Source organism: Ornithodoros turicata, chromosome 6, assembly GCF_037126465.1.
Source record: "Ornithodoros turicata isolate Travis chromosome 6, ASM3712646v1, whole genome shotgun sequence".
In the NCBI taxonomy this organism is placed as follows: Eukaryota; Metazoa; Arthropoda; class Arachnida; order Ixodida; family Argasidae; genus Ornithodoros; species Ornithodoros turicata.
The window spans coordinates 18,026,861-18,046,770 of NC_088206.1; the positions used below are offsets into that span (position 1 = coordinate 18,026,861).

The 19,910-nt window shown below is 46.0% G+C and overlaps 3 protein-coding genes across 4 annotated transcripts; 2 read left to right on the forward strand and 1 right to left on the reverse strand.

The window, feature by feature from the left end:
• The first annotated feature begins 7,879 nt into the window (after positions 1–7,879).
• On the forward strand, positions 7,880–12,389 carry LOC135399300 (tRNA dimethylallyltransferase-like). 2 transcript variants are annotated; one of them, XM_064631149.1, is made up of 12 exons: positions 7,880–8,123; positions 8,773–8,858; positions 8,948–9,085; positions 9,167–9,265; positions 9,339–9,586; positions 9,661–9,803; positions 9,877–9,988; positions 11,020–11,138; positions 11,218–11,295; positions 11,356–11,465; positions 11,542–11,656; positions 12,197–12,389. In XM_064631149.1, exons 2-12 carry the CDS (start codon positions 8,853–8,855, stop codon positions 12,298–12,300), a joined length of 1,272 nt encoding a protein of 423 aa, XP_064487219.1. In that variant the 5' UTR covers positions 7,880–8,123; positions 8,773–8,852; the 3' UTR covers positions 12,301–12,389. The 2 variants fall into 2 exon arrangements, with proteins under 2 accessions (XP_064487219.1, XP_064487217.1); XM_064631147.1 differs by lacking the exon at positions 7,880–8,123 and having other exon boundaries at positions 8,454–8,858.
• Positions 12,390–12,445: 56 nt separating this feature from the next.
• On the reverse strand, positions 12,446–14,840 carry LOC135399303 (eukaryotic translation initiation factor 3 subunit E-A-like). The gene is made up of 5 exons (XM_064631152.1): positions 14,705–14,840; positions 14,386–14,597; positions 13,363–13,465; positions 12,630–12,764; positions 12,446–12,546 (listed from the first exon to the last, which is right to left on the reverse strand). The coding sequence occupies exons 1-5, from the start codon at positions 14,798–14,800 to the stop codon at positions 12,517–12,519; spliced, it is 576 nt and encodes a 191-aa protein (XP_064487222.1). The 5' UTR covers positions 14,801–14,840; the 3' UTR covers positions 12,446–12,516.
• A 615-nt stretch (positions 14,841–15,455) lies between these two features.
• LOC135399301 (tRNA dimethylallyltransferase-like) lies at positions 15,456–19,883 on the forward strand. The gene is made up of 12 exons (XM_064631150.1): positions 15,456–15,630; positions 15,720–15,857; positions 15,939–16,037; positions 16,111–16,358; positions 16,433–16,575; positions 16,649–16,760; positions 18,498–18,616; positions 18,696–18,773; positions 18,834–18,943; positions 19,020–19,134; positions 19,696–19,765; positions 19,821–19,883. Exons 1-12 carry the CDS (start codon positions 15,469–15,471, stop codon positions 19,861–19,863), a joined length of 1,437 nt encoding a protein of 478 aa, XP_064487220.1. The 5' UTR covers positions 15,456–15,468; the 3' UTR covers positions 19,864–19,883.
• The last annotated feature ends 27 nt before the right edge of the window (positions 19,884–19,910 follow it).

A 19,910-nucleotide genomic window follows, 5' to 3' on the forward strand; every position in this document is an offset into this window, starting at 1 on the left:
GCCCCTTTCATAAAGTGTACCATTCGATTGCCCTTTGTTGAAAATGGGATACTGCTAATTTACCCGACAAAACACGCCACAGTTATTAAATAACCGGATTAAATTGATAAAGATTGCAGAGCATGCCGCGATCTGTGTTGGCAACAATAAGAACGGCCACGTCGCCCTGCGGGTAAGTCCGTGATGGGATACAGAAATCGTCTGCTTTTGCGCGCGCTAGTGCATCGGCGTGAGCAGACGACTTTCAGAAGTTACTGGGCACCGCGGCAACTGTCGTACATTTTCTTTCAGTTCTCAGGTGAAAAACGCGCATTCTAAGTAGTGGCAAGCATGGTGGTTCAGAACAACTATGTTAATCCTCAGAGACAAGTTAAAAGTCGCAGAACAACCCCATCCACAATCACAAATCTGAAGTCGCTGGCCATCGGCGCGCGTGGTTGCATTACAGCTCCGACCAAAAATATATTACGCGCGCTTCCATTACACTCCCCGTTGTACACTGATCATGCTTCGAAATGAAGTGTCGCTGACGACGTACATGGAGAAGGAGTATGTGTTTATTTAAAAACCGCATTAAATACTCGCGGAAAGAAAACACGTGACTTAGCTTCCACGTATCCCATTGTGCCCACATTATTTGAGACCCCACAGTCAATGCTCGGACCAGTCGGTCACACGCGCAGCGCCGACTGTGAGCGGAGCAATTGCGAGCTCGCGAGCTCGCGAGGTGGCCGGGAACGCGCCCCAGGGCTGGGCAAGATACCTCAAAAAAGTATCTTCGATGCCGATACTCGATACCCTCAAAAATTGTATTTCCGATACCGATACAAGATACAGAACCGAAGTTGATTTTCGATACAGATACTCGGTACTGTATCGTCGATACTTCAATACATAACTGAAATCCCGAATAATACAGCTGGTGTTATGATTAGCGGAGTTTATATTACTGAAATCACAATATAATAAAGCTGGTGTTATGATTCGCGAAGTTTACATCACTGAAATAATAATATAATAAAGCTGGTAATATGATTAGGGAAGTAAAAACATTTATTCGTTATTTCTAGAGCCTTTAGTGTATTTTTATAGCGCACTTTTTCTGACAGGGCTTGAACATATCCGACCGCACGGATTTAATGAAGCTGCACTGTCTAAGCAGCTAGTCTTGTTAGAACTTTAGACTGAAGCCATGGGTACGTTGAAACGATCGCATCAATAAGCAGCCCTTGCGTACCGGTCTGTGAGCACTTGACTATACATACGAATAAACCTGAAACTTTTTTTCTGCTGCTTTTATCGTTTGGTACTGCAGTACTTACCCGGTAGCCTCTGACTTGATTTTCTTAGTTGGCCGTTGTGAATTGTGAGCTGTAGAACAGGTTACAGTGCTCAAGCTAAGCCGGCGGTTATTCTTTCCGCATGGCAGACGCGGAATCCACACTTCAAGTCAAGTGGACGTGCTCTTGCGCACTGAAGAGGGGGACATCGGGCAGCGCAGTTCCAGAAGCCGTGAGGTTGATCCTGTGTAAGGCGTTTTCGGCGCGCCCGCAGTAGAAAGAGACGGAAGAGATTCTTCTGGAACCAACTAGAAGCCGCGCGCGCCCACGAGCGCGTCCCAGGGCAGGGCCCAGGGCATCCTCTCCGGGCGACCTTGACGATGCAGCGCGCGCGCGGACGTAAGCTTCGAACGAATTTATGAATTTATGGTCGACATGTCTACGCCGCTGCGGCCTGGCTTGTACTATGGAGGGCTAGAAAGACTGGTGTGCTTACCACCATATTCAATACATGGAATGCGCGATGCCCCTGTTTTGAGGCCAAGCTCCTGAGCTCCGGCGCTATGCGCTCGTTGCGAACCAAGCGGGTTCTTGTTGAACTAGTGCAACATGTGCCGTGTGTGACGGTGTACGTGTGCTTGACTATTTTTATAGTGAATATATTTGGGCCAGCACTACGTTGGTTTGCCGCACTGACTGTTTACTAGCATCCGCAGTTCTTTGTAACTAAACCACGTGACATTTGCTACCGTCACGTCTGCCTAGCCGACGATCCCTGCAAGCGAAAGATATCGGAATGTTGCGAAGCACGTGACCGCATGTCTTATCTTCGTTGGATGATGACAGACGGGTGGAAAAACAAAATAAAGAGCGGCTACTGCGTCCGCTCACCTCCTTGATGGTTTCTTGCTCTTCACTCTTTCTTTTCAGCCTTGATTATCGAGTTGCTGTGTACAGGAAGCTGGGAACACTTTGTCACGGAACATAGGCCGATGGTAGATTGTTCAATTAAATTGTCATGTAGCTAAACTATGGCGCTTTTTATACAGTGTACCTCGCCGCACATCTTAGTTGTTATGTAATTCTTTTGCTCCCTATGTAACTATAAAGGAACATGGTATCGGCCATAAAAAACGAAATTGTAGCACCGCAGTAGTATTCTCTCTGCACGCACGGCTTTACTGTTGACCAGTAGAACGACCGAGTCATATATATATATAGCGCGAAAGATATATTCCTTATTTCCTTGCTCCTTCTTCCTTGCTCCTTATTTTGTTGCAGATATATATATATATATATATATAGCTGCCAGGTTGACAACAGCTTAACATTGCTAAACATCATGATCAAGTAACAGCATTCCTTGGAGCATATCTTTCGTGGAGGCTACTCCGCTGTCATGGCCCTTGCTCGCCTTATATTACGCACCTTTCCAAAGCAGTTTAGAACACATCAACGAGTGGTGTTACAAATTGCAAATCAATTTGAACACCGACAAAACTATGTCGATGCTGTTATATGTAGAACAAAGGCTTTGCCAACATCATAGTATACTTGCAAGGGAGCTTAGTACAAATATCTTGGGGTCGCCGTCCCGTCCGATTTTAGATGGAATTTTCACGTGCGCTTAATAGGCATCACAGTCAAGAGAAAGCCTCTTCTATCTCAGAAGAACACTTCATTATGCTACTGCTTAGGTCAGACTACCGGTATATAGAACACTCGTGTTACCGATCGCCACGTTCGCGAAGGTAACTGGGACCCCTTTGCTGCGTCTCTTTTGCGGGTTTCTTTCGAATTGTCGCCACTATACGAGTGTATTATGTGTATATATTATATAATTAATGTATACGTTCCCTACTCCTTCCCAGGTTCCTTCTGGGACAAGTATTCTGGAATAAATGTATAAATCGTTATATTTTTTGTGTCGTCCCCCTTTGTCTTCCGGATTCCTTCCCTCTACTGACTGCTCATATGCAGACTGCAATCAGCAATTCTATCGCTTCCGTTGGTTAGCTGCAGTTAACGTATATCTCACGCTTATAGCCCACCACCGACTTAAACATTTCTATCACAATCCCCCGTCACCGGACCTCGCAACCTGGAAGGAAAAGGTCGCTCAGATGAAGGGAACGATGAGCACATATCACGAATATCACTACCCAAAGGCAGAACCGGCTGCTCGAACACGTCTTTATCGTTATCAAAGTACACGTGTCCCAGCCCCGAGGGCTGATAGGGACGCGCCGACGAATGTCAGCACTGATATCTGGGTGTGCCATTCGTTTGCTCCTGCAGGTGACACTCAAGGGGCATTTTGCATGTAGAGCAAAGAAAAGGCACGCTCATGGGTTAACGGCAGGTGTGTAATCACGTGACGAGTAGCACTGAAATGAGCCGCGGGAGGCGATTAGATCGCATAGCGCCGAGTAGAGTCACTGTACCCGGGGGAAGAGTATCGCATTCGCTTTCCCCGTGCCGCCGCCTTGCTCATTCGCCGAGGCGCGTCACGTGGTGCGTTTTCCTCCTCTTTGCTTCCAACCTCCCGCCGGGACGCTAGAGTCACTAAGGACTAGACTCTAGGTGTAACGATCGAAAACAGAAGCGACTACTTACACCAACACGAGCTAAACATCATCCGCAAAATCAACCAAAAGAAAGGCCAAATTTGGCATCTATCGCGTCACTCCTACCAACCATACGAGGTCGGCAAACTACTATGGAAGACCATTGCCGTGCCGGCGGCCACGTATGCCAACGATGTCGTCTGCTTCACCTACGATACAATGAAACAACTGGAACGACAACAACGAGAGATTGGGAGGTGGATTCTCCATGGCTCCTTTGCTACACCAAATACGGCCATCCAGGGAGAGTTAGGCTGGTCAACGTATTTGTTCCGGGAAGCACGATCAAAGAGCCGATACCTAGGTAGGCTAGTCCACAGGCCCAATGACACACTTATAACACGAATATTTCGCTACCTCCGGTACACGAACGTCCGCACTAATTGGATAAAAAGAATCAATCACATTGACCACATCTACAGCAAAGACACCAACAGGCAACTGACCAAAAACGAATACGAATGAAACAAGAAAATAAAAAAGGAAATGAACCTCATAGAAGAAGACATGTGGCACTCAACTGTAGCAAAAAAGAAGAGTATGACCAAGTACGCGGCAAACAAGCTGGCACCAGCCCCAGAGAAATTCTACAAAGGAGACAGAGCCAGTGGACTGCTATTTCAGGCCCGAACGGGTTCACTACTAACGAGGAAGAGGCTTTCCGAACTTTTTGGAAAGGATCCCCCGATATGCATCCTATGCGGCACAGGAGAAGAAGAGGATATCGAACATATCTTGCTAATGGCGAATTCGGGTGGTCATTTCGGAGCAACTTTTTTTGCCAGATCTCGAGCAGTCGTGTTCGCTTGGTCAAAATGAAGCAAATCTCGCATGTTCGCGTGGCGCTTTCCGAGCGCTCGGAATTTGCTAGCTAGCACTTTTAGCGTCCTCGATAAACCTGCTCCGGAATTGCCCCGAAACCACCGTGGTGCGTGGCGCTCTACACTGGCGGTGCCCTGGGCGGAGGCATTATCGAACATGAAACTGCACCGCACTGGCGGATCTGGTGGATACTAGCATGCGCCACCTAGAGATCTGTGCTCGCTGTGGCTCGTAGGCTGCGCGACCAGTAGCGAGCGGCACCTGGCGAGCGCCACCGATCGAATGCCATGCTGACGATGGCTGTTTGCTGCTACTTGCCCGGCTACACCTGGCTACTTGCCGCTTCCGCCTTCCTCCGTGCTTCCGGCAATCGCGGTGATTTTTGGGATTGCACTCTGGCGCTCGGCCGATTTTCTCGGTGTGAGTTCGGGGCAACTCAGTGCTGCACTGAACGGGTGCACTCCTTTAATCGAGGACGTTCAGTGCGCACCAGTGCAGTTTATCGAGGATGGCAAGCCGCACCAGGTCGCACCGGGGCGCACTGGTGCAGTTTATCGAGGACGCTATTTTTTTGCCCGGTCTCAAAACGATCGAGCAGCAGATTGCTCAACTGTATCCGGTGTCGTCACATCCGCACTGCAACGGTGACGAGTGCCCTCATTGGCCCGCATGTTGAAATCACGTGGTTTAGCAGACGACAGAACTCGAAGATTTGCGACCGCAACGCCCCTAGCGTGATCCAAGTACCTAAAACCGCTAGATTTCTAGCAGTCATGTTCGGGTGGCAACGGTCACGTGATCCACCTCGGTCGCCGACCTAGCAATTTCCGAGCGCTCGGCCGTTTTGCTACGAAATGACCACCCGAATTCGCTATAAGATGCCCGGCACTCCATACGACCACCTCTTCGAAACCGACCGCGCCCCTCCTCGGCTTCCACCCAACCAGCGAGGAGATCATCCTGAAAACGAAACGCCTTCTACTAACTTGGGAGAAAGCCACACAACAGAAAACGAGAAACAGTAACCCTACATCAACCAACTCGAAGAACGTTACCGCATCAACTAGTACAGCGCCCACATCAGCTCCAGATTCCGAAACCGAAACCATGACTAAAGCGAAAGCATGAAGACCTGAAGCCCATGCCCCATGCCTTCGCCGGCAGCCAAGTCAAGCGCATCAGAATCAACCAACAGACCATATGACTAGAGGTGTGCGCCGCCGCGCCGAAGCGCCGCCGCCGGAGGTCGGGTCCTCGCCGTCGCCGCCGTACAAAAACTGTCGGCGCGCCGCCGCCGCCGCCGATGTTGTAAAATCGGCGCGGCTGTGTAATGTGCCCATTTTGATCCACTTTCTATAAACGAATATCTCACATACCTAATATTTTGTTTGTTTTTCTTTCATCTTAGGTTCCAGGCTTCATTTGTGGTGTTTTTAGCAGTAACAATGTCATCTCCTGATATGCTATTTATGCTTTAGAGTTTCGTTTCATAGTCGGCCCTGGAGGCACAACTCCAGGAAAACTTGACATTCAATTCTTGCAGGTTGTTTGCCGGTCATCCACCAACACCATAGCACTGGTCATTATCCATATACAAGGTGTTTTGTTTTTTTGTTCATCACAGAAGTTTTGTTTAAAAAATAGCGGAACGAAATACATGCCGCTTTTGAGTTGGTCAGGCGAATATTATCTCGAAGAAAGTATGTAATTATAAGATCATTAATTACCTCAAATTCATTAGTTCTTTAATTAAGGGATTTCGCGTATAAACGGAATAGCAGAACGGAAGATATTCATCGTTGAAAGCCATTCCCTGTTTAAGAAATTCTTAAACACGCACGTGTGTTGAAATATCCGACGCTCAATGTGGCTATGCAAATGAGCCGAAACAAGAAGTACGCAATTTCCGAGCGCAGAAATGACGCGACCTTCGCCTTATCTGGCCAACAGATTAGCGCCTACACCAATCAGCTCGATCGCTCCAAAGCACTTGGTCCTCTCACGTGGATTGCCCGTCGCTCTTTCTGCGCTCGAAAAGTGCGTAGCAAATAGCGCGTTTTGTGTGTGCCGGCGAAAAGCACACAGTCAGAGAGGGTGTTTTCAATCGCGGAATTGCGGGGCTTATAATGCGCGCGAAGCACGGCAGACTCAACCCACTCGTTCTGGACAAGTTTGTACTGTAAAACCCTTTAATTTCGCGAGACCTTAATTTTCGCGAATTTTGCGAATCGAGAAAATTCGAGGAACTCGAGGAGCGCGCGAAATTTATAGCGTCCTCGATAAACTGCACCGGTGCGCACCGGTGCGACCTGGTGCGGCTTGCCATCCTCGATAAACTGCACTGGTGCGCACTGAACGTCCTCGATTAAAGGAATGCACCCATTCAGTGCAGCACTGATAGCGTCCTCGATAAACTGCACCGGTGCGCCCCGGTGCGACCTGGTGCGGCTTGCCATCCTCGATAAACTGCACTGGTGCGCACGGAACGTCCTCGACTAAAGGAGTGCACCCGTTCAGTGCAGCACTGACTTGCCCCGAACCCACACCAAGAAAATCGGCCGAGCGCCAGAGTGCAATCCCAAGAACCATCGCGATTCCCGGAAGCACGGAGGAAGGCGGAAGCGGCAAGTAGCCAGGTGTAGCCGGCAAGTAGCAGCAGACAGCATGGCATTCGATCGGTGCCGCTCGCCAGGTGTCTCTCGCTACGGGTCGCGCAGCCTACGAGCCCCAACGAGCACAGATCTCTAGGTGGCGCATGCTAGTATCCATCAGATCCACCAGTGCAGTGCAGTTTCATGTTCGATAATGCCTCCGCCCAGGGCACCGCCAGTGTAGAGCGCCACGCACCACTGTGGTTTCGGGGCAATTCCGGAGCAAGTTTATCGAGGACGCTATGAGTTGCCCCGAACCCACACCGAGAAAATCGGCCGAGCGCCAGAGTGCAATCCCAAGAAGCATCGCGATTGCAGGAAGCAGGAGGAAGGCGGAAGCGGCAAGTAGCCAGGTGTAGCCGGGCAAGTAGCAACAGACAGCCATCGTCAGCATGGCATTCGATCGGTGCCGCTCGCCAGGTGCCTCTCGCTACGGGTCGCGCAGCCTACGAGCCACAACGAGCACAGATCTCTAGGTGGCGCATGCTAGTATCCATCAGATCAACCAGTGCAGTGCAGTTTCATGTTCGATAATGCCTCCGCCCAGGGCACCGCCAGTGTAGAGCGGCACGCACCACTGTGGTTTCGGGGCAATTCCGGAGCAAGTTTATCGAGGACGCTATTAGTTGTTGCGAATATATCCCTACTCGATTCGCGAAAATTTAGGGCTGCGAAATTAAATGATTTTACAGTGTTTATTCATGATAACTACAGCCTCTGCAAAAATACTGTTCAATGACGTGGTGAGTGCGCCTTATGTCATATCGTTTGCTAACGTTCGCATATTTATATGGTTTCCCAAAAAGAGCCACTGGATCAGTGGACAGAGCTTTCACGCGTCGCCGTCCTGTGAACGTTCAGCACTCGCTGTTACTTGTAGTTACAACTGTTACGTGTAGTTGCCATTAAAGGGATGGCTCGTCGTTCTGATTATCTAGCTATGTTCTTTTCTCCAGCGCTTAACGCGCACTTAACGCGCCCAGTCGCAGTTCTTGGGCGACGACCTTCTTGAAGTGCTTTACTTCTCCTAATGTTCCTTTGTGTGTTCGGTTTTCTTTCATAATACTATCCAGTGCTTACGCACTTGTTTGGTGCAAGGTACAGTAAATACTGCCACCGTCGCGGTGTCTATGATGGAGAAAATACCCCCGCTCTGAGGTGTTCGTGCGTCCCCGTTGGAGAAGAGAACATATTGACAGCCCACGGGGCGCACGCCGATATGACAGCATCGGCGTGACGCCGCCGCCGCCGGGCCTTCAACGTGCTCTACGCCGCCGCCGAAAAAAATGCCCACGGCGCACACCTCTACTCTACATATGACTTCATGTTCAAAGATGGCGGCTACGAGTGCTGTGAAGTCGCTGCGAAATCTGCCGTATATTGTTGTTTTAGGTGCTACAGGAACTGGAAAGTCTAAACTGGCTATTGAGATTGCATCGGCATTTAATGGTGAAATTATCAGTGCTGATTCTATGCAGGTACGTTACAATCCCTTGTCGTTTGATTCACTTCAATGCATTTTCACACAGCCACCTCTGAATGACTTGGTTTATTCCGTGTTTTCTAGGTGTACAAATCACTCGATATTACAACTAATAAAGTGACAGCTTCGGAGAGAGCCGCCGTGCCACATCACATGCTCGACTTTCTAGATCCACTGAGCTCCTTCACAGTGGTTGACTTCCGAAACGGAGCGCTCCAAGTCGTAATTACCTTTTTGGACCATAATGCACATTAATTGCTTATCGCTTCTTCTTTGTGTCACCGTACTGTTTCTTTCGTTCAGATAAAAAATTTGACGAATCAGGGAAAGCTGCCCGTTATCGTAGGTGGAACCAATTACTACATCGAATCCTTGCTGTGGAGTGTACTAGTCAACCCTGAGGTACACGATTTATTTATCTGGATAACTTTCGATCTCCTAAAATTAAACTTTGCCGAATATCATATTCTTGCAGGCGTTGCCACAAGACCAACTTGCTTCACAGAGAAACGAAATTTCCGTATCCAAAATAATCAACTCATTCCTTACTCACAATGACTGTATAAACCAAGCCGACGAAGCTTCTCTCAAGTCATTCCTGTCCAGAGCTGGACAGAACAAAAGCTCCGAACTCTCTACCGAGGACCTTTATCAATGCTTGAAACTCGTCGACCCACTCAGGGCGGGAAAGATTCACCCCAAGGATAGAAGAAAAATCGAAAGGTTAGCTTGGTTTAGTAGGTCTCCTGCATTTCAATGTCGTGTCTCTGAACACTTTCGATTCATCTGTTCTGAAGGAGTCTTCAAGTATACCAGACCCATATGCAACCTCACAGCAAATTTATTGAAGAACAGCAAACCCTTAGTGGGGGCAGTTCGCTCGGAGGCCCACTACGAAATCCGAGGACGTGCATACTGTGGCTGCAATGTGACCAAAAAGGTTGGATCACAACAGTTAATGGAGTAGGAGATGGAAGAATGAAATTTGCTGTATTTTGTTTCTGCCTCACTAGTGTTGGATGACCGCCTGGACTCTAGGGTGGATGACATGATTGCCCAGGGTCTTCTTAAGGAAATGCAAGATTTTCATAGTGACTACAACGCAAATAGGATAGCTAATAATGTGTAAGTTTTTGCACTACTTTGCTGACTTTAGCCTTTCTACATGTTACTGTGTGGAAACTGAAGGTATAGTCTCTCAGGATTCCCTGTAACCATGAAAGGAAACACAACCACTGTTCTAGCAGATACTTGTAACCTTGTAAAACCTCACTAAAATGAAAACGCTTTTTCAAAGTCTCTGTCTCAACCAAAATGAATGCGTTTCAATCGCAATCATTCAAAGTGTCCTGTCAGCAAACACTGCTTGGTGCAAATGGCAAGCCAGCAAAAGCCCAGATGTCAAACCCACCTTACATCTTTTTCTCTCTCTCTTGGGGCCACCAAGGCTTGTTTGGTAGCTCGGTGTTTCTGCACACATCCAAGGCTGCTGTTACTGGCTTTGCAGAATTTGTTTTTATTCAATTGCCACTTATATCGAATTCTGTCCTGGCCCGGTTGACTTCACTATAATGAGGTATACTGTATTTTTATACAAATGGTAGTAGGCACCTTGCTATCGTCTATGGAGCACGCCGGTATCATAATTATGGCCTGACTTTTTCAGCAAAATCGGGGGGGGGAGTGAATATCGGGCTATATTTTGCTTTAATAATTCAGGTGTAATCAGGTTGAACTGAACCTGATTCAACCCAATCCTTGTTGAATTGGATAGAATCAGGTGTAAGTCTCCGGTTTATTTGGCATAATGCACACAACACTCCAGTAGACACGGAGTCCATGCACGTAAGAGGCAGCAGGGTCTCTGTTTTGCCAGTTTTTGTATGAGCATATTTCTGCATTTACAACACAGTATCCAAAGTTCTGTCTTGGTTGTGATGACTGATCCCCCTGGTCCAGCAGTTTTTTTCAGGGGAGTATCGGGTTAAACCCTGTTTTTGCTGATTTGAAAAAGTCAGGCTCTAATCATAATGTTTGCATTGCAATGCATGTGCCACAACAAAGGGCAGGATTTTAGGAGCAGATTGAAGTATCTTTATCTTCACAGAGGTAGACATTGAAGTGTATTTTTCATGTAGCCTTTTCCACCCTTGCAGTAAACCCGACTATACGACGGGCATCTTCCAGTCCATCGGCTTCAAGGAATTTCACAGATACCTTATGATGAAGGAAGAGGACCAGAAGTCTGAGGCAGGAGAGAAGCTCTTCAAAGAGTGTAAGCACTTCCAGTACTTTTCGAAAGGAACTTGGAGAGATGTATGCTCGTCCTACAAAATGTTGCTGCACCCCCTCAGGTTTGTGGCTGATGAAACAAGTCACAAAAAGGTACTCGAGGTACCAAAAGAAGTGGATTATGCGTCGTTTTCTTGGCAGTAAGTAGGCTCGCGAATTCCGTAGCTTCTGGATCAAGGACCGCATTCCTTGTGCCGCAGCCCCTGACAGAGACGTTCCGCCGCTCTACGGTCTCGAAGCAACGGACGTTTTGCAATGGGACGAAAACGTCAAGAAACCCGCGTTAGCAATTGTTCAGGATTATCTTGAGGTGAATTGAGCAGTACTAAGCCTTCTGAGTAAATTTGTGTCAGTGTTGCCGACTACAATGTCTGCTGCTCTTGCAGGGTAGAGAACCTATCCACGCACCTCTTCCATCAATAGGTGGCAACGAGAATGTACACAAGTTGTTCACCTGTGACGTCTGCAATGTTACAGCTCTCGGGAGCATAGTGTGGCAGAGTAAGTGGATACAGTCACCAACCAATATTTTGGACTCAAAAAAATTCTGCAAGAGTAAGTCAGGCACAGCAATATTTACATCGTACATCGTTTTGGTGAGGCTTCAAGTGCCCTGCCATGTATTTTGTCATCTCGTACGCAGCCAGGATGGCCTTATAGACGAACTCCTATGGCCTTTTCAAAATATAACTGTACAGTAAGTTACTTTAATGTGGTAACTGTAGCTATAACTATAGTTACATTTCAAAAAGAGTAACTATAATTCATTTACTACTTTTGAAGGGTAAGTTATCTAAGTTTTGAGTTATTTTTGAGTAACTTACCCATAGCTTATTAAAAGGAATGCATAGCATTACTTTGGGTGTTTCTTACTTATTCTGACTGGGTAACCCGTACTGGGCAAAACTAACGGAATGATACGGAACGAAACTATAAATGCTCTGCACTGTAGTATAAAACAAGAAAACAAACTAATATCTGTAAATCTCGTGCAGACAAGGAAAATGCCATAATACTACATGTATGTTGTTCTGCTTCCAGCACATTTACAGTCAAGGAAACACTATAAGATGACAAAGAGATTGCGTGAACAGCAGCAAGCAGCGAATATGTCAGTAGATCAACACCAGAAGATTGCATCATAGCTGCTCCTTTATACATTTCAGGTCTACAGCATTGGAAAGCACCTCCGATGCTCCAGAAAGTATTTGTAATAAATCGTGACCTTATCGTACCACGTGGTATAATCTTTCTCTTCCCAGTAACACAAACACATGTCAGCAAAGTGTCTCGAACCTTGAAACAAGTGAAGTCTTTAATTAGAAAATCACCTTCACAGCAACAAGGACAACTTCTCGGTGCTAAAAGTTCTGGGCTCCCCAGTGAGATAACTGTAAACAATAAGGGAAAGTGTGTAAGAGCACATGCAGTCTGTCATCACTGCAGCGAAGCTAAATGCATGGCTAGTACATACCCTGTCAGGGTTGCTCGCTGCAAGCTTCTGTTCAAGGTTGCTGGTTTGTAACTGAGTACGCATCAGCAGCTGTTGAGTCTTATCAATCAGCTGCTGGTATGGTGAGACCGCTTGTGTCCCCATGACAACATGGCCCTAAGAGAGAGAGAGAATGTTAATGTTCCCCCAACGTAACAGTGATCATGACTGAACGATGACCTTATGCAAAAGCATGGCAGGATAACACACAATGCAACTGCTCGAGAATTACTACAACACAAACTACTTCTGGGAGTTCAACAGATATCAGTTCACTCAAATGGAGACAGTCAGTTCAGTCCCCAAAATTGCACACACTGCACCAGTTCAACAAAAGATTTCTTTCTATCAGTTCTATTCACTGCCTTGCTTTCTGTGACATTGTCCTCTGATGCTGCCTACGGCTACAAATTGTTTGCACAAACATTATGTGCTGGGCAGGATTTTGCACAGTGTCCCTCTTTCACGCACAGGGGACTATTTTAATTCACAGGTGGGATACAACAGGGAAGTTGGTAATAGTTCATATTGAAAATGCAGCATGGAGGCAGGACAAAAGGGGATTAAAACATACAAGGACACACGATCTTGCTTACACAGGACGCATACAAGGCACAACATCGTGTGTCCTTGTATGTTTTAATCCCCTTTAGTCCTGTCTCCATGCTGCATTTTCAATATGGGCTATTTTAATGTCACATATTTGTGAACTCACCAGCTTGGAGTCTATCTTGGCATCCAGACGGGCATTACGGATGAGGTTTACGATCCACTTCTCTGCCTCTTCTGGCTCCATGTTGATCTTTTCTGCCAGCATGCTGCGAGAGAATTCTTTTTTTAAAATTACGATACCCGTAGCTACTTCCAGAGTTTGTCCAACTGGGAAAAGTCAGGGAAGCAGCTGATGTCGGAGGAAATCGCAGACAAGTTTCATGATGATATGCAGCAAATCACAAATGCCGATCAGTGCGGAGAAGAGGCCACGTCGCAGCACCATTGCCGCGAGTAATGGTTCGCCAGTATGACAAGCTCAGAGGCAGAAAAGAAAATAACAAAAATAACAGACAAGTGCCGTAAATGAGGCACACTACAAGGACTCCCTACTGCACGAAAAAAATTGTATCTCTTAAACAGTAAAAAGAAATATGTATTTGTTTGAATTCAATAAATGATCCGTATTATTCAATAAATCGGTGCTCTGTATCGAAATGAAAGGGGCCGACGAAAAGTTCGCTTTTGTTTTGGTCAGGGAATTTGCTTGAAATAGTCAGTGAAAACCTAGAAAAGTTGATGTATTTGAAGGCTACAGTTTGGTTGACACGCTGGGGATACTTATCAACATTAGTGAGCTGACCCTCATGAATAGAGCCTGAAGTTTTAGGGTTTTACCCGATTCTTCCCCGAATTTGCACCCCGAATTGAAGGTTGCCTCTTTAGGGTGAAACCCAATTTTTACCTGGCAAATTGCCCTCACTGGGATGTCTGTAGGAATGCATTAATTTACTTGTTTGGCAGGAAAATTCAATTACATCACCATTTGTACCAAACCACTACAGTTAGTTGAGTAACTGAGCCTGATTTTACTCAGAATTTAGCATACTGGAAGTTTTTTCACCCGAATTCACATGAATTTAATGCACATGTTTATTTACCCGATTTTTACCCCCCGAATTTAGAAAAAAATATTTCCCGAAAAGTTCAGGCTCTACTCATGAACTGACTGCAAGCATTTGCTCACCCAATGGAGATGCACTGATGAATGCGACAGAAGGTCTCGAATATGAAGAGACGGGCATTTTCCATGAAGTCCTCCAGGCAGGCGACAAGGAAGAAGTCGTTGGAGAGCACGACCTCACACTCGCGAAGCTTCTGCTGAGCCCCGTCAAAGTCGAAGTTGACAAAGAGGCACTCCACGAATTCTGTGATGGGATCATGGTAGGCATAGGACTCCTGCGGCAGGAAGCCAAAGTGTCACTCGGGATTGCGGTTACTGTGTTAAAAACTGGTTCACTGTCATAACCAGCACTAGATGGACATTGTGTCTATGGCCGTTGTACCTGTTGAATGACCTTGACCAAATCTCTCATGGCTCCTCGTTTCTGCTTGTTCGTGATGACTGCGCATGTCAAGTATCGTAGGATGTGGGGACACATTGTTTGTATGGCATTAAGGTACCTGTAACGAGTGGATGCAGGTACTGTATTCAGTCAAAATGCAATGGAAACAGGAAGCAAATCAACTAACGTATCAACTTTAGAGCAACCTTGTATCGGACGGCAACTGAAATTCCCTGTTTGCGTGACATTATGGGTAAGGAGTGACTTTTTCGGGTTAAATGCTTTTCTCAGATTCGGGGGGTAAAAATCGGGCGCTATTTTAAAATCTGTAATTAGGGGAGAAATCGGGCGATAATTGTGCCTTCGGGTGTTTTTGTTTCTCCTCTTGCCTATTAAGTCCTTTCCTAACCTCTCTTTTTTGTTCTTTTGTTGTTGTTTTTGCGAGATTGTGACCTTCCAGCGGTGATCCTCGAAGGCATAGACAGTGTTGACACACATGGGTGTATTGCTGACCCTAGATCATCCTGAAAACGAAACGCCTTCTACTAACTTGGGAGAAAGCCACACAACAGAAAACGAGAAACAGTAACCCTACATCAACCAACTCGAAGAATGTTACCGCATCAACTAGTACAGCGCCCACATCCCACATCAGCTCCAGATTCCGAAACCGAAACCATGACTAAAGCGAAAGCATGAAGACCTGAAGCCCATGCCTTCGCCGGCAGCCAAGTCAAGCGCATCAGAATCAACCAACAGACCATATGACTTCATGTTCAAAGATGGCGGCTACGAGTGCTCTGAAGTCGCTGCGAAGTCTGCCGTATATTGTTGTTTTAGGTGCTACAGGAACTGGCAAGTCTAAACTAGCTATTGAGATTGCATCGGCATTTAATGGTGAAATTATCAGTGCTGATTCTATGCAGGTACGTTACAATCCCTTGTTGTTTGATTCACTTCAATGCATTTTCACACAGCCACCTCTGAATGACTTGGTTTATTCCGTGTTTTCTAGGTGTACAAATCACTCGATATTACAACTAATAAAGTGACAGCTTCGGAGAGAGCCGCCGTGCCACATCACATGCTCGACTTTCTAGATCCACTGAGCTCCTTCACAGTGGTTGACTTCCGAAACGGAGCGCTCCAAGTCGTAATTACCTTTTTGGACCATAATGCACATTAATTGCTTATCGCTTCTTCTTTGTGTCACCGTACTGTTTCTTTCGTTCAGATAAAAAATTTGACGAATCAGGGAAAGCTGCCCGTTATCGTAGGTGGAACCAATTACTACATCGAATCCTTGCTGTGGAGTGTACTAGTCAACCCTGAGGTACACGATTTATTTATCTGGATAACTTTCGATCTCCTAAAATTAAACTTTGCCGAATATCATATTCTTGCAGGCGTTGCCACAAGACCAACTTGCTTCACAGAGAAACGAAATTTCCGTATCCAAAATAATCAACTCATTCCTTACTCACAATGACTGTATAAACCAAGCCGACGAAGCTTCTCTCAAGTCATTCCTGTCCAGAGCTGGACAGAACAAAAGCTCCGAACTCTCTACCGAGGACCTTTATGAATGCTTGAAACTCGTCGACCCACTCAGGGCGGGAAAGATTCACCCCAAGGATAGAAGAAAAATCGAAAGGTCAGCTTGGTTTAGTAGGTCCCCTGCATTTCAATGTCGTGTCTCTGAACACTTTCGATGCATCTGTTCTGAAGGAGCCTTCAAGTATACCAGACCCATATGCAACCTCACAGCAAATTTATTGAAGAACAGCAAACCCTTTGTGGGGGCAGTTCGCTCGGAGGCCCACTACGAAATCCGAGGACGTGCATACTGTGGCTGCAATGTGACCAAAAAGGTTGGATCACAACAGTTAATGGAGTAGGAGATAGAAGAATGAGATTTGCTGTATTTTGTTTCTGCCTCACTAGTGTTGGATGACCGCCTGGACTCTAGGGTGGATGACATGATTGCCCAGGGTCTTCTTAAGGAAATGCAAGATTTTCATAGTGACTACAATGCAAATAGGATAGCTAATAATGTGTAAGTTTTTGCACTACTTTGCTGACTTTAGCCTTTCTACATGTTACTGTGTGGAAACTGAAGGTATAGTCTCTCAGGATTCCCTGTAAAGTCCCCAGGAGAGAACCATGAAAGGAAACACAACCACTGTTCTAGCAGATACTTGTAACCAGGGTGTCGAACCGCAAAAAATACGGGTTCGGTTCAGGTTCGGGTTCGCGTTGTTTTGATTTCGTTCCGGTTCGGCCACACCAAGAATCGAACCGGTTCAACGCTTCCGTTTTATATGTTCCATAAAACTGCTTTTATCAGGAAATGCGTGGCTAATAGCTTACTGCTGTTGTCTGCATTGACGTCTCTAGCGGTGAGGTAGCCCTTTAGCGAGAGAAATGAGGAATGGATGAACACTTATTGCAAATAGAGTCCACGCTGTTGAAGCGGTGTAGTCCTGCTACTTTCTGTTCCCAAAATCTCTTTTTTCACACGCACAGTGCCAGCAAGATACACTTAAAGGAAGCCTAATAAGATGGACAGCGTAATATAGACGACAGTACTAGCCGGCACACTGCCTTCGCAACGTGAATCGATCTGAAACCGTACTGAAGCATGTCGAAAATAAGCCTGCCAGCCTTACTCTGTCCGAGCTCACAGCAGTGTACTAGTTAATCCACAACACAAAGGCAATATGTCACGACACAACTGCACTACCAATAAGCAGAACTACATTTACTTTTCAAGCCACGACCAATCAAACAGGCACCGTTCTGCGTACGCTCCTTCTCCACTTCTCATGTTTCTGACTTGTTTAATTTGTACTGCTCACGTGTAAAGGGAAATATTGGGCGCTTATTTGATCGCATATTCGTCCTGTAGAGCTACATAACTGGCCTACTCTATTCTTGTTTCATTCGTCCGCGTGGCACATCGTCTCTGAAGCGATGCCGCGGCGCTCACAAGGACAACTGCGCTTCAACATGTTAAAAAGACACAGAAAGTATACTTACTATACGTCGTCGTCTCACTTCTAGGTGAAAATTTCTGAAATCCATGATATAGGCGCGTGATGATGATACCAATGTGTCTTCGTTCGGGGATAGAGAGGAACTCTTATGCTGACTTCTTTTATGTACGAACCGTTTTGTTGCTAACCGGTTACCGCTATTTTTTTACGGTTCTGCTCCGGTTCGGGTTCAACAGTGTCATGAAAATTTCGGTTCGGGTTCGGTTCCGGCAAAAATAACGGTTCGGGTACGGTTTTCGGTTCGGGTTCGGTTCGACACCCTGATTATGTGTGCCAGTAAATATCGGGCTATATTTTGCTTTAATAAGTCAGGTGTAATCAGGTTGAACTGAACCTGATTCAACCTAATCCTTGTTGAATTGGATAGAATCAGGCGTAAGTCTCCGGTTTATTTGGCATAATGCACACAACACTCCAGTAGACACGGAGTCCATGCACGTAAGAGGCAGCAGGGTCTCTGTTTTGCCAGTTTTTGTATGAGCATATTTCTGCATTTACAACACAGTATCCAAAGTTCTGTGTTGGTTGTGATGACTGATCCCCCTGGTCCAGCAGTTTTTTTCAGGGGAGTATCGTTTTTGCTGATTTGAAAAAGTCAGGCCCTAATCATAATGTTTGCATTGCGATGCATGTGCCACAACAAAGGGCAGGATTTTAGGAGCAGATTGAAGTATCTTTATCTTAACGGAGGTAGACATTGAAACGTATTTTTCATGTAGCCTTTTCCACCCTTGCAGTAAACCCGACTATACGACGGGCATCTTCCAGTCCATCGGCTTCAAGGAATTTCACAGATACCTTATGATGAAGGAAGAGGACCAGAAGTCTGAGGCAGGAGAGAAGCTCTTCAAAGAGTGTAAGCACTTCCAGTACTTTTCGAAAGGAACTTGGAGAGATGTATGCTCGTCCTACAAAATGTTGCTGCACCCCCTCAGGTTTGTGGCTGATGAAACAAGTCACAAAAAGGTACTCGAGGTACCAAAAGAAGTGGATTATGCGTCGTTTTCTTGGCAGTAAGTAGACTCGCGAATTCTGTAGCTTCTGGATCAAGGACCGCATTCCTTGTGCCGCAGCCCCCGACAGAGACGTTCCGCCGCTCTACGGTCTCGAAGCAACGGACGTTTTGCAATGGGACGAAAACGTCAAGAAACCCGCGTTAGCAATTGTTCAGGATTATCTTGAGGTGAATTGAGCAGTACTAAGCCTTCTGAGTAAATTTGTGTCAGTGTTGCCGACTACAATGTCTACTGCTCTTGCAGGGTAGAGAACCTATCCACGCACCTCTTCCATCAATAGGTGGCAACGAGAATGTACACAAGTTGTTCACCTGTGACGTCTGCAATGTTACAACTCTCGGGAGCATAGTGTGGCAGAGTAAGTGGATACAGTCACCAACCAATATTTTGGACTCAAAAAAATTCTGCAAGAGTAACTCAGGCACAGCAATATTTACGTCGTACATCGTTTTGGTGAGGCTTCAAGTGCCCTGCCATGTATTTTGTCATCTCGTACGCAGCCAGGATGGCCTTATAGACGAACTCCTATGGCCTTACCATATGACCATAGGAAATTTCAAAATATAACTGTACAGTAAGTTACTTTAATGTGGTAACTGTAGCTATAACTATAGTTACATTTCAAAAAGAGTAACTATAATTCATTTACTACTTTTGAAGGGTAAGTTATCTAAGTTTGAGTTATTCTTGAGTAACTTACCCATAGCTTATTAAAATGAATGCATAGCATTACTTTGGGTATTCCTTCCTTATTCTAACTGGGTAACCCGTACTGGGCAAAACTAACGGAATGATACGGAACGAAACTATAAATGCTCTGCACTGTAGTATAAAAAAAGAAAACAAAAACTAATATCTGTAAATCTCGTGCGGACAAGGAAAATGCCATAATACTACATGTATGTTGTTCTGCTTCCAGCACATTTACAATCAAGGAAACACTATAAGATGACAAAGAGATTGCGTGAACAGCAGCAAGCAGCGAATATGTAAGTAGATCAACACCAGAAGATTGCATCATAGCTGCTCCTTTATACATTTCAGGTCTACGGCATTGGAAAGCACCTCCGATGCTCCAGAATCGTAATAAATCGTGACCTTATCATACCACGTGGTATAATCTGTCTCTTCCCA

Coding starts and splice junctions, on each gene's coding strand:
- LOC135399300 (XM_064631147.1), top strand. CDS start 8,667: ATGCCCACGGCGCACACCTCTACTCTACATATGACTTCATGTTCAAAG. Junction 9,587..9,660: donor GATAGAAGAAAAATCGAAAG/GTTAGCTTGGTT, acceptor TCTGTTCTGAAG/GAGTCTTCAAGTATACCAGA. Junction 11,657..12,196: donor CGGGAGCATAGTGTGGCAGA/GTAAGTGGATAC, acceptor TTCTGCTTCCAG/CACATTTACAGTCAAGGAAA.
- LOC135399303 (XM_064631152.1), bottom strand. CDS start 14,800: ATGTGTCCCCACATCCTACGATACTTGACATGCGCAGTCATCACGAAC. Junction 12,765..13,362: donor CCAAGATAGACTCCAAGCTG/GTGAGTTCACAA, acceptor TCTCTCTCTTAG/GGCCATGTTGTCATGGGGAC. Junction 12,547..12,629: donor CAGCGAGCAACCCTGACAGG/GTATGTACTAGC, acceptor TATTGTTTACAG/TTATCTCACTGGGGAGCCCA.
- LOC135399301 (XM_064631150.1), top strand. CDS start 15,469: ATGACTTCATGTTCAAAGATGGCGGCTACGAGTGCTCTGAAGTCGCTG. Junction 16,038..16,110: donor GTGTACTAGTCAACCCTGAG/GTACACGATTTA, acceptor ATATTCTTGCAG/GCGTTGCCACAAGACCAACT. Junction 16,761..18,497: donor AATAGGATAGCTAATAATGT/GTAAGTTTTTGC, acceptor CCACCCTTGCAG/TAAACCCGACTATACGACGG.